This window comes from Paramisgurnus dabryanus, chromosome 16, assembly GCF_030506205.2.
Source record: "Paramisgurnus dabryanus chromosome 16, PD_genome_1.1, whole genome shotgun sequence".
Taxonomy (NCBI): domain Eukaryota; kingdom Metazoa; phylum Chordata; class Actinopteri; order Cypriniformes; family Cobitidae; genus Paramisgurnus; species Paramisgurnus dabryanus.
Window position 1 is genome coordinate 22,387,921 of NC_133352.1, and position 13,740 is coordinate 22,401,660.

The following is a 13,740-nucleotide window of genomic DNA, read 5'->3' on the forward strand; positions in this document are numbered from 1 at the left end:
AATAATTCATATTTTAATAGCATATCGCTTAGATAAGCCGATAACACTTTACTTGAAGGGGTGTCATTAAGTGTCATTCGCTCAATTATGTCATTTTTAATGCAAAGATGACATTGTTTGAGATGTCTTTATTATGATAACTTGACATTACCAAGACAACATAACTTCTGTCATAAATCTGTCATAAACATGACATAGTAGATTAATTATCAAACTTAAGAAACTACCAAGCTTTAGCTTCAATATGTACCACTGTAGTTGAGGTCAAGAAAAATATTCATGACGCTGTTATAATACAACTTGACAGAGTATTAACACTGACATTTGACAATGACATTTTAATGAAACTCAATTTGTATCCCTTGTAAAAAGTGGTCTGAAAAATATTCATGACACAATTATAATGGCCTTATGACAGCCAATGTCAAAACCAACCACGTGACAGGTTAATGTACTGTTAACCCAAAAAGCTAGGTTGTATCTTAAGTTTGATCATTCATCTGCTATAACATGCTTATGACAGATTTATGACAAGTTATGATATATTGTTTTTTTTTGTCAAGTCATAAACGTGCAAACAAAAATCTTCTTCATGTTCATGACACGTGTCATGTCATGATTATGAAGGTGTTATATCATTCTTATGCACACCCCTTCAAGTAAGGTGTTACCAACAATTTTTTTGATATTGTCACTTAGTGTACATAAAAAAAATGCCTCTATATTTTTACTTAGTGTAAATATATCGATTGCTATTTGCATTTAGTGTAAATGGATTGGTGCAGGTATTGCATATTTTTGTAGGCCAACCCGGAAGTTAGCGCGACACTGTATTCATATTTCCTATAGACTTTTGGATTATCACAGAAAAGTGAAAGGTGTTTAGCAACTCTATAGTAGCAATTGCTATTTGAACCTAGTGTAAATATTATCTAATGCTATTTGCACTTACTGTAATAGGCCCTACCAAAGAATATATATATAAAATATTATGCTTCCTTTGAAGTATTGACACGTGGCTTGTTTTCCTGATAATGTGCTAATTCATATTTTATTTATAATCAATTATACAACATATTAAAATGTATATGCATTGAAATTCCTTCAGGCGAATTATTGCGATGCTGTTTGATGTGTTTCACAATCTTCCAGAGGTTTTGTAACATTTTGGGGTCATAGATCTAACAGCATGGAAAAACAGAGCGAGGCTCTCACACTCCCACAGAATAAACAATAGGGTTTACCCCCTTTGATTTGAATTCAGATCCCACAGTTCTCCTTTTGAAGACTTTATGTTGTCCTATCTAATTTCTTCTGCCTTTATAGTGCAGATACAAAAAGTCACAGAAACTGTTGGTATGAGCTGTACGTAAAGCTAACAAAGCTTACACTTTTGGAAATGATTACTTTTTCTAGTGGAAAATTGAGCGACTCACCTTTGCAACTCTACAATTCGGATTCTCGAAAGAATACAGTTTACGCCCTTCGGCACTTTTCAGGCAAAGTTAACAATGTGAATGTTGCTGCATGTTCTTACTTTCTTAGAGTAGGACAAGCTGAGAATAATTTGCTAGATCCTCCTGGTATTTTACTGATGAAACGTTTGATTATGTCTTGATGAGGAAACATCTCATCCCGCCCATCTGCCAGGGGGTTCCTTTTGTTCTCACATTCAGGAATTATCGTGCAATTACTCTAAAGATGCAAAATTGCAGGTCAGCCACTAAATGGTTCTTAGTAAAGTAATTTGTGCTGTAATTATGCCTGTTCAAACTATCAAAACAGAGTAGAGAAAGGTCAGATGTGTCAGAGGTCACAATGATTATACAGTGAAGAATGGGAAAACCTGGACACTTTAAATATATGATCTCCATCCAATATTATTGACCTTGAAACCAGCAGGCTTGAAGGGATATTTCACCCAAAAATGAAAATTCTGTTCTCATTCACTTATCCTCATAGTTTTTTAAGTTGTTTTAAAAATACTGTATGAATAATATTTTGTCATACTATGGAAGTCAATGGTTTCTTAAAATATCTTTCTTTATATATAAAATATCAAATTTACACAATTTGGAAGAACTTGAGGATTTCATTTGTAGGTGAACTATCCCTATAACTGCTATTCATTCCAGATATCTGTTTTTTTGTACTGAATTTACATGAGCGTTAATTATGTTTACAGCTTGGTGTCAGTAGTGCGAGGGCAGGTGGTGACCACTGACGGCACTCCTCTGATTGGGGTAAACGTGACTCTTCTGCATTTTCCACAACTGGGTTATACCATCACCAGACAGGATGGCATGTACGTATACATAATGTTTACACAGGCATTTACATACCCTACAGTATGTATACAAACATAATTATGCAAATACCCAAGTTAGTCAGTGAGAAACCTTTTTGCATAGCTGATGCAAATTTGTGTACTCACTGCTTCCCACGCACACACAAACATATTTTAACCTCAAACCCAATGCCAATGTTCCTGTCCCTCCCAGGCGACACATGTCAGAATGACCTACAGTGTGATGCTTTTAATGCTTCAAATTGGATCTATCATCTTTGTATTATAGTGGTGATACACATACATGAAATTATTCAAATCTCATGGAAACTTACTTTGGAGTCCACACGTAGGAGTTAAACTGTATTAAATCAGTAAAACTTTAAAAGTTGAACTTTTAATTTTTGAGTTGATTCTGTGTCTTGCCGACCTTCTTGTACTTCTGTAATAATCCCTTTAGTCATTATAAGTGATTACATGGATGGCAGTTAATGTGAGTCATCTACTTGGAGTCACGCATATCAGGATACCAGTTCATACAGTATATGTGTGTGTGGTGGCCAGATGCTTTTCACTGAGGTGTGACCATAATCACATACTGTATATATTATACAATTTTCTCCACAATAGGTAAATGAAAGTTTTAGAGACAGCTGTAGAGAAGTGGTGCCGATGTTGGGATTATCTGATATTTCCAAATCCCTCTTAAAAACCTGCACACAGGAGAGCGGGCTTCAGATAATCGTGCTTGTTCAGGGATGGTTTCTGCGTCTGGTCGCTGAGCGTGTCCGAAGGGAAGCAGGGAAAAAACAGCTTTAAGGGCTGATGGTCTGGAACGGTGGCCAACCACGGCCAGACTTAAAAGGCGACAAGCAGTTCGAATTTTAAGGAAGGGATGTGTGTTTGTGACTATGGCTGGGTATGTGTGTGTGAAGATGCTGCATCGTTCATCTCTCCCCTCGAGGCCCGGGATGTGAGCCGCTCATATAAAGCACGACTTCAAAGAGACGCCCCTTCATTTCCAAATCTGTGCCTACCTCCTCACTATGCCACGCTAATTAAAACAGGTCCTGTGCTAACTTTTGCCACTTAATCTGTCACCCAAATTCCCCTTAATGTTAAAAGTTACATCACATGTCTAACCTTCCTCTCATTAATAATAGATCATCTAAGTGTACTGCTGATGAAACCAATTGCCTGCACTATTATTCAGCTCTGTTATTTTCATTAGCTATTTAAGTTGCACGCCGCTACAAACGGCTACATTTTAGCAGAGCATATGAAATTGCAGACTAACCAAAGTGTGATGAAGCTAACAAAGCATGTAATTTGTAGAAGGCCCGTGAACTTGTCAATATGATATCAGGAAATTGCAAATTACAGCTAGTCTTTATGTGCCCTCTCACAAACAATGCAAACTTTCTGGAATCCTACGCTCATACAAATTGTGAAATAGGCTGAAAGCAAATCAATATTTCGTTTATGTATTCGGCAGACGACATATGGTACACTGCAGGATATACTCTTTTTGTCACTGCATGTGGAAATTGAACCCAATTATTTACCAGACTAAGCCACAGGGCCATACATTATTCAAATATACAGTATACTGTAGTTTAACATAACCTCAGTTGGCTTTAGTAAAAAAGTATTATGTATTTACAGTAAAGTATTACGGTATTACCATGTTTGTGGATATGTAAAATAGGAATACCATGTTTCTTGCACAAAATACCATATATTGGAGGTCATGGTGGCTTAGTAAGGCCATGCTTATAGACATGCATCCTGGTAATCCTATGCTTCCTTGAAGCCACGATTCATAAATATGATAATCTTTCATTTCTATGGTAATACACAACCGTGGTATTTCTACCTTTAACCATATTTTTGTAAGCCAACATTGTAGTTTCATCACACATTTTTTATTGTGTCTTTACCTGTCTGCAGGTTTGATTTATTGGTGAATGGCGGTGCTGCATTGACATTAAGTTTCACACGTGCTCCATATCCCACTGTATATCGCACGGTGTGGTTGTCATGGAGAGTCTTCTATGTGATGGACATGCTGGTGATGAGCAAAGAGGAGAGGGAAACACCAAACTGCGAGTTTAACAGCCTCGACAGACCTTCACCCAAAATCACAGCGTCACCACTCTCCACCTTCTACCGCACTGGCCCCGAGGCCAGCCCTATCATTCCTGAGACACAGGTGAGTCACGCTGCATCACATCTGAGAGTAAAATGAGCCTCGGTATGTTTTCCTGAAAATCTAAATAAATTTAAACCCATCTAAGCTGTATAATTGAATGACACTACAAAATAGGAGAGAACTGTAATGTGGAGTCAGAAATACCAGACACATCATCACCATACAGCTATTGCTTTTGAATTAATCATGAATGTGTCTCCTAAAGCTTATTCCGGGGGCACAAATTATTTATGTTAATAATATAAGGTACTTTTAAAGCTGTAAGTGTAAATCAGTTGAAGATATTGCAACCCATTCTAACTCCCCATGCGTCAAAATCTAAAGCTTGTTCAAATGCCTTCAGCGTCAGTATAGGATGTCCCTATGCATCACTATATCGACGAAATGGGAACTCGTTGCTTTCATGCTAATCCCTCAGCGTCAGATATAGACGAAAGCGCATCCCAGAAGGTGATGCCGTCACGTTATGTGACGTCAACGTATGCAACGATCCGCAGGATCATGCCGCTTCTGGATGTTAACTACTCAATTTTTGTTCCAAATTTTTTACCATTGTCGCTTGGGGTTAGAATGACTTTCTGTTACATACAATTACATCCTAAGTTTCCCTAACCTAACCTTTGCCCAAGCTAGGTGACTGAAACAGTTCTTATGGGAATCTGAACATAATCTTTTATGATAAAAATCATCAGACTGTCTTTCTTTTCTTGTTATTATTGTGATGTTTGGTATATAAAAGTATATATACATTTTAGGAATAGGAATTATACGTCTTTTAGCAATTATAGCTATTATTCTGTTGGGGGTTTTTTGTCTGCCTTTTAAACCTTTTTTAATACATTTATTTTAATATAAAGGGAAAACCACTAAGAATAAAGGCCCAGAGGACTATACCACTTTCTGTCCAATCAGGTTAGGCCATAGTGGTTTAGCCTTTTTTTTTCTTTCCCTCCTTTTCTAAAAAAAAGTTCCCCTAATCTATCCCCAACCCCAAGCAACAATGGTTTAAAAATCAGAAGACATTAAATTATAGACCAGTACTTAAACTGACATCCAAATCCGAATTCAGATTTTGACGCCTCGGGGAGTGAGAATGTGTTGGATATATTGAGTCTATGCACAATACAATAGATAAAAATATTACATGACTGGAAATCCTTAGACGTTTATGTAACATTTCTAGCGAATTAATTAAATGTTTTATAATAGCTTACCTGTTTAACCCTTAACCCTTTAACACTTGTGAAACTCTATATCCAATACAAATATGTACTTTAAAAAGTATTTAAAGTCTTTGTATTTCTGCTATTCTGACATTAGGATGGCTATAATCCCACTCTTAATAATTAATTACATTTCAATTTGAGAAATATTACAGCTTATAATAATAAGGATGATAATAAGAAATTAAATACCAGTACTCAATGCTAGGTATTCCAAAACTATCAAATTTTCTCTTCACCTCTACTCGAAACAAGAAAAATTATACTCCAGGCTATTAACTTTCTCTCTCCTGCACACATTTTAATCATAGGTTCTTCATGAGCAGACAGCAATTCCTGGAAGTGATTTAGGTTTAGTCTACTTAAGTTCCCGTGCCTCAGCATACAAACCCGTTCTGAAGGTCATCATGACCCAGTCCAGCGTGCCCTTCGGCTTGGCTAAAGTCCACCTTTTGGTTGCTGTGGAGGGTAGAATGTTTCAGAAGCAGTTCCCAGCTTCACCGCGGCTCTCCTACGGCTTTATCTGGGACAAGACTGATGCTTACAGCCAGAGAGTCTATGGACTGGCGGAGGCTGTAGGTAAGTAGTGGAACAATGAAAGGAAACTGAGATCTATATAAAGCTTCCTATGTATGAATATATTATTAACTTGGACTGATTCTAACCGAGGGACAATTAATCTTTTTCCAGCCAGAAAGTGATTTTTCCACAAAAGATAGTAAAGGTTCAAGTGCTTACGCACTATAAAGGCCCATTTTATTTATATTTTAGGAATTTATAAGTTGTTTTTAATGGAAATCAGGTCAGAGAACTCAGGTCAATTATACGGTTTCATTTTATTGCTGGAACAAAATGTATGACCTTGCTAAATAATAAGCACAGTTTGAAAGCTAATCTCAATATGTAGCATATGCTTAATTGTTTTCCATCGTTCAATTGAACCATATTTTGCAAAACTGACACAGGGTTGCATTCAAGCAATAAATAAAACCTCTAAGCAGCTCCACTTTTCTAGTCCATCTTCATATTGCTGACTGCTCTTTGCATGTATAATTAGACTGCAAATGAACCGCGGTGAGAAACATCAGCCTTCAGAAGGTTACAGACCCATTTGGAATATGTTGCTGCTGTATGACTGGACTCATTGAAATCATATGGATTGCAAAAATATATCTTCCCTAACGATGCCGTAGCTGACATAGTTACTGCACCAGTTTCCCATTGAATTGAAGTCCAGACAAGATTAATTATACTTTTTGTCAATGGCGCATATACAGTGAAGATGAAATGTCACATATCGTGTTTAAAAACTTACAGAATATGCTTGTCCTGAAACCTTAAGAAATCTTAAAATATAGTGTCTTTCCATTAAACCGTGAAGACATTTGCAGGTACAGTAGGTTGAACAAATGTCATTCATGGATAATTTATAGCTTTCGTCTGATTTTTATGCCATAGTTTCCGTTGGCTTCGAGTATGAATCATGTCTGAATGTGATCCTGTGGGAAAAGAGGACAGCCACACTGCAGGGATATGAGCTGGAGGCCTCCAACCTAGGCGGCTGGACCCTGGATAAGCACCACGTTTTGGATGTGTCGAACGGTGAGAATGGCTTATTATTCCCTGTGAGGTGTTTTTGAGCGCTACGTCCCTTCGCCAACTCAGGGGTCAGTGCCTCTACCTGGACTCGTACCCCATAAATATTCATCTTAACATGAAATATGGTTCATTGGCTCATTTGCACATAATAAAGCAGAGTTTGAAAGGGCTAATCGCTCACGGTGATGACAGATTAAATCGGAATCATTAACACGGCGTGCCAGAGTCAGAGCCGAGCTCTCTTACATTATGGAGGGACATGATTTGCCTGAATGATCTTTATCCAGTTTTCGGGCAGAGAATGCATACTTATAGCTTAATTCAATAAAAGTGCCATTAAAACGCAACTGTGAATATGGAAATGTGGCATTATTCCACCAGACGGCTCCTGTTCCTTTGTCTTCGTAATGAAACGGGGTGACAGGGAAGCCCATTCTGTCGGCTTAAATCTTCACATTCACTTACATAATGGCATCTTTTTATTGTTTGTAAATGATGTGCACATTTTGAATAAGATCCTTTGCAATACATCCTACAGACACAAGATTAGGCGGACACTATTCAGATGCTGTTGTTTATTGACTCTTCGAGTTAGTTAGTGTGACATCATCTGATTTTCCCTTCAAAGTATCTCAATGCTTTATAAAGACTTAAAGGGTTTTCTTGATTGCAACGTAAATGCCAGTTGGCCTTTTGGGATTTTCACGCTCCTTAATCCGACAACATTCTGACACGGCCATGGCTCAACTCTTATTTTCACACCTCTACACTGTTTATCTCGTCTGAGCACTATTCCTGGCCAATAAAGTTGATATTTTCATTACACCTCCAGCCTTAGAATGGATAAAAACCAATTGCAGATTTTCAGAGATATAGAGGATTATATCATCTTATTTTAGAGCATTTATGGCAATGCTTTGATGTATCATTTAGTAGTTTATACTGATTATCATCTGTTAATAGTGCATGTAATTGTTTTGACAAAAATAATAGAATGCAGCAGAGGTCTGATATCATATTCATATTTAATTCTTAACACGTTCATTACATATTAATAGACTTTATATTTTCATGATATTTATACTGCTCATGTTTTTTGTTCCCTAGACTTTGTATTGAAGATTAACTGCATTGTGTTTACCAGTTTTGTGAACTAAATCTGTCAAAATCCTCACAGACGCAGTAAAAAGCAATGAAACAAAAAAGCCGGACGAAAAGAACCGCATGTTCTGATGGAGAGTGCTAAGACATAAAGCACCTGCCCTGAAGCTTTCAGTGCTGTTAAATATAAATCCATAATATGTTTTTTAGCTGTATGTTTGTGGTAAGGTGAATTTTACATTGGATGACTTAAACTTCCTAAAGATTAACTTAGCTCTGTAAGGGTTTCACACTACACTTTTAAAGGAAAACACCACTGTTTTTCAACATTTTACTATGTTCTTACCTCAACCTAGACAAAATAAATACAGTACATACCTATCTTTTTTCAATGCATGCACTTTTAATAATTTTACAGCGCTTTGTGAATGTGTTAGCATTTAGCCTATAGCACCATTCATTCCTATGGCTCCAAACAGGGATGAATTTAGAAGCTGCCAAACACTTCCGTGTTTTTCCTATTTAAAGACCATTACATGAGTAGTTACACGAGTAAGTATGGTGGCACAAATTAAAACTTTTGTTTGGAGCCATAGGAATGAATGGGGCTAGGCTAAATGCTAACACATTCACAAAGCGCAGTACAAAGATTAAACGTGCACACATTGAAAAAAGACAAGGATGTATTAATTTATCGAAGTTGAGGTAAAAGCATAGTAAAATATTGAAAAACGGTGGTGTTTTCCTTTAAAAATAAAGTTGCTTCACAATGCCATTGAAGAACATTTTCTGTCTAAATGGTTCTTTAAAGAACTTTTAACGTCTAAAAATACTTTTTTATTTCACCAAAGGTTATTTAAGGTGATAAGGGTTCTTCAGATTATAATAATGTAAAAAATAAACGGTTCTTTAATGAACCTTATGATTCTTTGTGTAACCAAAAAAGGTTATTCTATGGCATCGCTGTGAAGAACCTTTAAAGCACCTTCATTTGTAAGAGTGTAGCAGTTTTAGTTCACCTGGGTTCAGTTGCATCACAGGTACATTTAGATGATGTGACACAGTTGTTCAAACTCGGGTGCAAGTTGTACTCGAGTCAATCTAAAAAGCGTTGTCTGGGTTACGGTTCGTGTGAACTCCAGTACAGTTCTTTTCTGATATGAATGCAGTGGTACTACATAAGTAAACTGCTGAAACATTCATCCTAATCTTTTTATAAAGTTACACTGACTGTACAAAATACTTTGTATTCATTTTGATATACGTTTGTGGGTGTCTGTGTATGCTCATTTACCTTGGCGACAAGCGAGACTGACGCACTGCAAGCAGAGAGATCATTTCTGCTTGCCTTCGCATAAAATAACTTTTTGGCGGGCAGTCTGATTTTTTCAAAACAATTTTAGTACTTTTGTGGCAGACAGATACAAGTGGGTTTTGTATTTATTCTTTGAAAAACAATAAATCAATTGGAAGTTGAAAACCAAAGGACCAAATAAAGAACAACATAATTGATGTGAACAATAATGTACATTTTGGCAACTTCTCCTAACAACACAGGGACACTGCTGCAAATTGATGATATCACAGATCAATAACAAATAATTTAATGTGAACAGAAACCAGTGGGGAAAGGGAGCACCTAAACCTGGTAATCGAACCAAGTGTGAAAGCACCCTTAGTATTTATCTGATAATCTTCCTAAACATCGACTTAGGTTTGCTCTTAAATCTGACTCCCCTAGACAATCAGAATTATATAAATTAGATGGAATACTTTTATACTTTTGGGCGTGTCAACTTCACCTTCTTTACGAGTAATGCATTTTTGTAGATTAGTGGGGCATGCACTGGAAGCAAAGATAGAGATATATTCTGTTTGGAATGTAATCAATTGAACTTTATTTATGAACTCCATGTGTCATTCATATGTCCTCATGCACATTTAAACTTACATACAGCATCAGATCAGCTGTCAACAGCACTGAAGACTCTGTGTATGTCACTTTGTTTCTACCCCCACCGCCGAGCTTTTAACTGTCCCTATAACACAACCATACTCTTGGGACTTTTTAAATATTAATCACAATCTCTTACATAAGTGTCTGTATAAAACTTTTTAAAGGACAAAGTTTTCAATATGGTGAATGCTTTGACTGAAGCATCTTTAAAAATTCTCCAAGACACCTGGATGATTGGATATGCAGCTTGTTTGCTTGACATTTACCACATAGTGCTATTTACCTCATTGCTATTTGATCGGCATATTTGCACAGTGAATAATCAATAATCATAAGCATTGCATTACCATAGATGACATTAAAGGAAATTTACATTTCTGGAATTTGTTGTACTTTTTATATACTTGGAGTACATATACCTGATAATAACTAAAATGAATCGACTCCATTTACCAAGTGACTGTTTTTTTTGACCACAGTTACCAACAACAGCATGTAATTAAATTAGTATGAAGTTATACACTTTTAATGCAATTATTTTCTAACCGTCCTTCTTTTGATTATTACTATAGCTCACCCGAATTATGAATGCTTATGACTTTTTCAAAACCCTTAATTCTAAGCCGCTTATCTATATAGGTGCTTTCACATTTCTAACCAACTTATAGGCTATCTAGGGACCAGGCCAGTACATCTACCGCACAACAACACTCCAGGATCATGGTGGTGATGTAAGCATATTGGTTTGTAATATTAAGAAATATAGACTTATTATTTTCTCAATAGCAAGAACACCAATTTAAACTTTCCTGTGTGTAGTGTGCAGACAATTCTTAAAACATAGCAGAAATGGTTCATTAGTTTTTTTCTTGTGTTTGAACAGCAGCTCATTGTGTGCATAATGAGATCAGAGCACTGTAACACAGCAATCAGGCAATTGAGAAAAGTGTCATTGGTTTGTCTTGTCATCAAGGTCAATGGCTTTGTTGAGTCACACTTAAAAGCAACCCAGACCAATTCATCTTCCTTAACAGAACATTGTAGAGTTTTGAATGAGAAAAGAGGCTTGTATAGGGCCGGACATTCACAAGATCCCTTCTGACCATGTTTTCATTCTCAATCAATTAATCAATGGCAGGGCCTAATCAAGCAGGAACAAATTGCTATGCACTCGCACACGGAAGACATTAGCCATAATTCACACACGTTTCAGAATGGCAGAGGGTTTTGGGTCATTTAAACACGTCTGGTATCAGCCGATGACAGTGTTGCACATTTGCAGCTGAAATGACAGTTATCACACTAAAGAGAAGTGCTCGGTGAAGCTTGGCACAGGATGCACTTGATTAGTTTCTACAGTGACGGCCAGGATTTGTATTGTATACTATAGCAGTACATGCTTGCCACAACATCAAGCGAAAAACACAGGCTGTTATCCAGTCTCTGAATAGACCGCTCTTTTGCAGACAGTCACCAAACACAATCCCTGCTGTGCCTTTGCTAGTTTGTCTTGTTTACCCCACCAAAATAAAAAATATATAAAAATTCAGACACACGAGATGTAAGAGTTGGAAGCTCAGAACAACTGTAGAGTCCTATAGCTGACACTCAACCTCTGAGCCAATTAAAAAGCAAAGGCAATAGCTTGTAACCATTGAAGTAGCTAGGTACTGATGTAAAGCACTTGTGACCAACCAATGAGAGCGCAGTTCAGTGCAGTGTTATTGATGCGATTAATAGACCAAAGCAAGTGTTGGAACTCTAACATGATGCTCAGTATGAATAATTTATAGCCCTGGGCATGGCACTTCTCTTTGAAGTTCCTCTTTGAAGCCAACCCCAAAAAGAAACAAGTTAAATTTTCACAGGACTGAAATATTTATCTGTAATGACCCAAGCTCTTTGCATGATCTTGGACTGAAAGCGGTGTTAAAGTGATTGAAATGATCAAAGGTTTTGGGTTTGGAGATGAGATCTATAGGGACACACATAGCAGTGAAGACAATCACCACTTTGGTGATCAAAATGTCTGCAGTTGATATATTTAATGGCTGAGGACTGAGAGAGTGATAGGGAGTCTTTCTTGGTCTACAGTACAATACAACACACTACACAGTTTAACAAAATGTAAAATTCAAATCATACTTTGTCAACAAAGCACTGCTATGGTGTAGTGTGTAGTTTATAATTATTATTTTTTTTGCACCATAATCTCATTTAATTGATGATAATGGAAAATCCTACAATAACCAAGGATAATAACAAAACCAAAGGAGAGACATTCTGCTCAAATATACTCTTCCCGAAAGACTGTTCAAGGAGTGCTTGATTTGTCTCTAAAGTTTTAAGTATAATTATCCATATTTATGGAAATGTTTACTATGGAAGTTTGGAAGCACTTAGCTTAATTCTTTTTGAATCGTTTTATTAGTGGCGGCCAGTGACTTCTTTTTTCAAGGGCGCTCAATGGGAAGTTCGTCACAACATGTATGTAGCCCTTCGTGTGTGGTTCCTTTTTTTAAAATATGTGTTCTGCGCATCGAGAGATCCTGTGTGCATCGCGTCTTTGTCAAAATAAGTGCCTGCTGCAGATTCGTCTAAAGGGTTTATGATAAAAGAGACACTGGCTTTTGCCAGATACTCGCATAATCTCATGTGTACTCAGAGTTTAATGTTAAGGGAGTGTCTTGCGTGTATTTTGTGAACGTGAGCGTCTCTTTTATCATAAACGGTTTTGACGCATGTGCTACAGGCCCTTATTTTGACAAAACACGTGATGCACATTGTTTACATACAACAAACACATATTTTGAAAACGCAAGCAACACACATGACACTCTGAACACTTATTTTGAATTAGCGCCCCTCAGATGAGCAGTCACGAGCCGCCACTGCGTTTTATTTCATATTGGTACTTCCGTGTTCACTTTAAGGGAGTTACTAACGAAAAATCAGTAAGATCTCAGCTCATAGTGGCCACTTTTTATAATGATATCCATGCTAAGACCTTTCATCTTGAGTCAGATTATACACTCATGCCTTGCCATTACAGACAACATAGCTTTCCATGAGCTTTCATCTCTGCTTTAACAAAACCCCGGTTGCACCTGCAGCTGTTGTCGGTAGATTTGTTTTTTACTTTTGACTTTGTTTTCTAACATTTTAGCCTGAAACAGCTCATTTTGAACTTGTAAAGCATGCTGGTGACAAATACTATGAGGGCAAATACAAGACCATCAATTATCTACGGTGTGCATGTTTTGTTTTTTCATGAAAGGGCGTGAATGAAAAAAAACATGCAGTGCAGATCAAATCTTTTTATTTATTTTGAAATGTTGAAACTACATTTTTCAAATATGTA

The 13,740-nt window shown here is 36.9% G+C and overlaps 1 protein-coding gene across 2 annotated transcripts in view; it reads left to right on the top strand.

The window, feature by feature from the left end:
• The window catches only part of LOC135757980 (teneurin-3), a 146,404-nt gene that overhangs the window by 115,754 nt on the left and 16,910 nt on the right, over window positions 1-13,740 (top strand). For both annotated transcript variants that reach the window (XM_065272774.2, XM_065272788.2), the window contains 4 exons: window positions 2,186-2,305; window positions 4,238-4,499; window positions 6,034-6,301; window positions 7,181-7,324. In XM_065272774.2, coding sequence (XP_065128846.1) covers window positions 2,186-2,305; window positions 4,238-4,499; window positions 6,034-6,301; window positions 7,181-7,324 — 794 coding nt within the window. The remainder of the gene's footprint in view (window positions 1-2,185; window positions 2,306-4,237; window positions 4,500-6,033; window positions 6,302-7,180; window positions 7,325-13,740) is intronic.